This window comes from Cyprinodon variegatus, unplaced genomic scaffold (genome assembly GCF_000732505.1).
Source record: "Cyprinodon variegatus isolate N-32 unplaced genomic scaffold, C_variegatus-1.0 Scaffold598, whole genome shotgun sequence".
Taxonomy (NCBI): Eukaryota; Metazoa; Chordata; class Actinopteri; order Cyprinodontiformes; family Cyprinodontidae; genus Cyprinodon; species Cyprinodon variegatus.
This window is the reverse complement of record NW_015151051.1, coordinates 281,333-283,709: the sequence shown is the minus strand read 5'-3', so window position 1 is coordinate 283,709 and position 2,377 is coordinate 281,333. Positions and strand designations below refer to the sequence as shown.

The following is a 2,377-nucleotide window of genomic DNA, read 5'->3' as shown; positions in this document are numbered from 1 at the left end:
GGGCCTTGGCTCGTCATTGGCTGATCCTGGACTGGCCCTTGGCTCGTCATTGGCTGGTCCTGGACTGGGCCTTGGCTCGTCATTGGCTGGTCCTGGATTGGGCCTTGGCTTGTCATTGGCTGGTCCTGGACTGGCCCTTGGCTGGTCCCCTACAGTTCCTTTTTAGACATCAATCTTTGTACTAAAATATTTTTTCAGTCATGATTTCTCAACATTAAAATCTAAAGAGAAGTGCCATCTCCTGGTCAGACCCTGTAATTCAGTGAAAGGGTGGAGTCAGAGTAAATAAATATGCAAGAGGGGGTCACTGCAGTGGCTGGGAGTTGGAGGGGATATTGTTGGGAGTTGCAGGGAAGTGGGCCGGCATTGGGCTGGCGTTTGACTGGGAAGGAGCATTTTTAATGGCTGCTACTGTAGCCGAGTAGAACGATTGAAAATATTGTACAGTGTATGCCCGGCACAAAAGCAGGATTTTGTGCCAATATTCTAGTTATGTGACCATTACCTCTATATTTGAATTGGGAAATGAAATAAAAATGTATTTTCAGATCAACTATGCTGAACAGTTACTGTAACTCTTTAAGATGGTCGTACCTCTGCTTCCCTGAGTGGCGGCATCACATCACCCACCAAACATCCTCCTTTGCTGTGCATAGATTTTATTTTCAGAAATGTTAACTTTGATGCAGTGCCAACACAGGGAAGAGCTCTCTTTTATTTTTGAGTTGTGATATTTTTATTTTATGCTGTATATAAAAATAAGCTAAAGAAATGCTGAAATCTCTATATTGCATTTATTTATGTTTATTGGATTACACCGTAACCCTGTCATTATACGTCCAAAAACAGAAAGACGACAAGTACCATATAGTCTCACCTTTCATTGCAACCAGCGGAGTGACACGTTGAATGAGTCGGTGAAGCGCTAGCTTATAAATGATTCGGGACTCGTTTGTGTTTGATAGCTTTCGCTGGTACTTTTCAACAACCTGATTATAATGCAGTTTTTAAAAGGTTACACAGTATGAGATATTTTTTAAGTGTATATTCAATCTTTTTTTATTTAATATATATGTGAGATATGATTTTTTTTTTATCACTAAGATCATTCTTCTTCACCTGCTTTCAATCAATCTGGATATTCGTTTTTCCGTTGTTTGTTTCCCTTCAGTCCATTCCATTAACAGACACAGATTTGCCTCATATGGATAAGAAAGAAAAACTTTTTGATTAAAAAGTGTCAAAAAGTTTAAAATTTCAGAGAAAATGGGTTTAGAAAGCTGCGGTCCGTTCTAATATCTGCGGTCGTTTAGCTAGCTAGCTTAGCTTAGACATATTAGCGAAGATGCAGCAATGTAAGAGCAGGGAAACAAAGCGGTTTGCTTCATAAGTTTTATTACTTGGTTGAGGTTTTTTAATAGCTGTATTTCTTTATGTAATACTTATGAAGCAGATTGTTTAAATAAAATAAAATAAAATTGAAAAGAAACACAAACAGCTAAGCTATACGACAGAAGTAACGGGCGTCAACTTTCAAAAACACATTCCTCTGAAATGTAAAACTTTGCTAGTTTTACGTCTGAAAATACAAACGCAAAAAAGAAAATTCAAGAAAAACTTAAGCTTCAGGTTTGTCTCATTATCAGATTTTTAGCTTATTTTCCACTAAGTTAACAAAAAATATTTAGCTTGCAGCATCTAAGCTTTAATTCAAGCAACTTTTTAAAACTATTGAAAAATTATTTTATTTTGAAATGCTGCATATTGTTTGTGAATGTCCATTAAGTTTTTTTTTCCATTTGTGGCATTTCTGTTTCATTATTTCTGTGGTTTCTGTTTGTGTAAATATAATGTCTGCTTAACACAGAAACAATTGGTCAAGTTTGAAATATAAAAAAAAAAAACTTAAATGAAGAAAGTTGTGTACAGTCTGTGTTTAAGCACTGATTCCTGTGGGGTGGGTGGGGTGTTATCTGTAAGGTTAGAGAAATGTTTGACTTAATTTCTGTTTTATATTTTTATAATAAAGACTCAAAGAAAATGGACCAAACAAGGCTTTTTGTGATTGCATTTGTGTATTTCCATCTTTTTTTATGGTTTTAGTTTGTAAATAATGTCAGAAATTACTCACCATTTGCGTGTGGTTTGGGTAGAAGGTTTGCTCATTCAGAGGGAATTTCTCAGGGCCGAGGGAATGGTAGAGTTTGATCATATGAGAAAACTGCAGAGAGGAATAAACACGTCAACCTTCAATGAATGCAGGAAAAACACGGATTAAATAGAAACTACAGCCGTTGGAAATGGCTTTAGGATCATTAGTAAGTAATGTTTATTTCTATAGCACCTTTCACAGACACAGAGGTCACAAAGTGCTTCA

The 2,377-nt window shown here is 36.3% G+C and overlaps 1 protein-coding gene across 1 annotated transcript in view; it reads right to left on the bottom strand.

Moving 5' to 3' along the window:
• Positions 1 to 2,377, bottom strand: part of syn3 (synapsin III) — a 141,177-nt gene that overhangs the window by 82,989 nt on the left and 55,811 nt on the right. Inside the window, exon 6 of the mRNA XM_015392602.1 lies at positions 2,132 to 2,221. Within this exon, the coding sequence (XP_015248088.1) occupies positions 2,132 to 2,221 (90 nt within the window). The remainder of the gene's footprint in view (positions 1 to 2,131; positions 2,222 to 2,377) is intronic.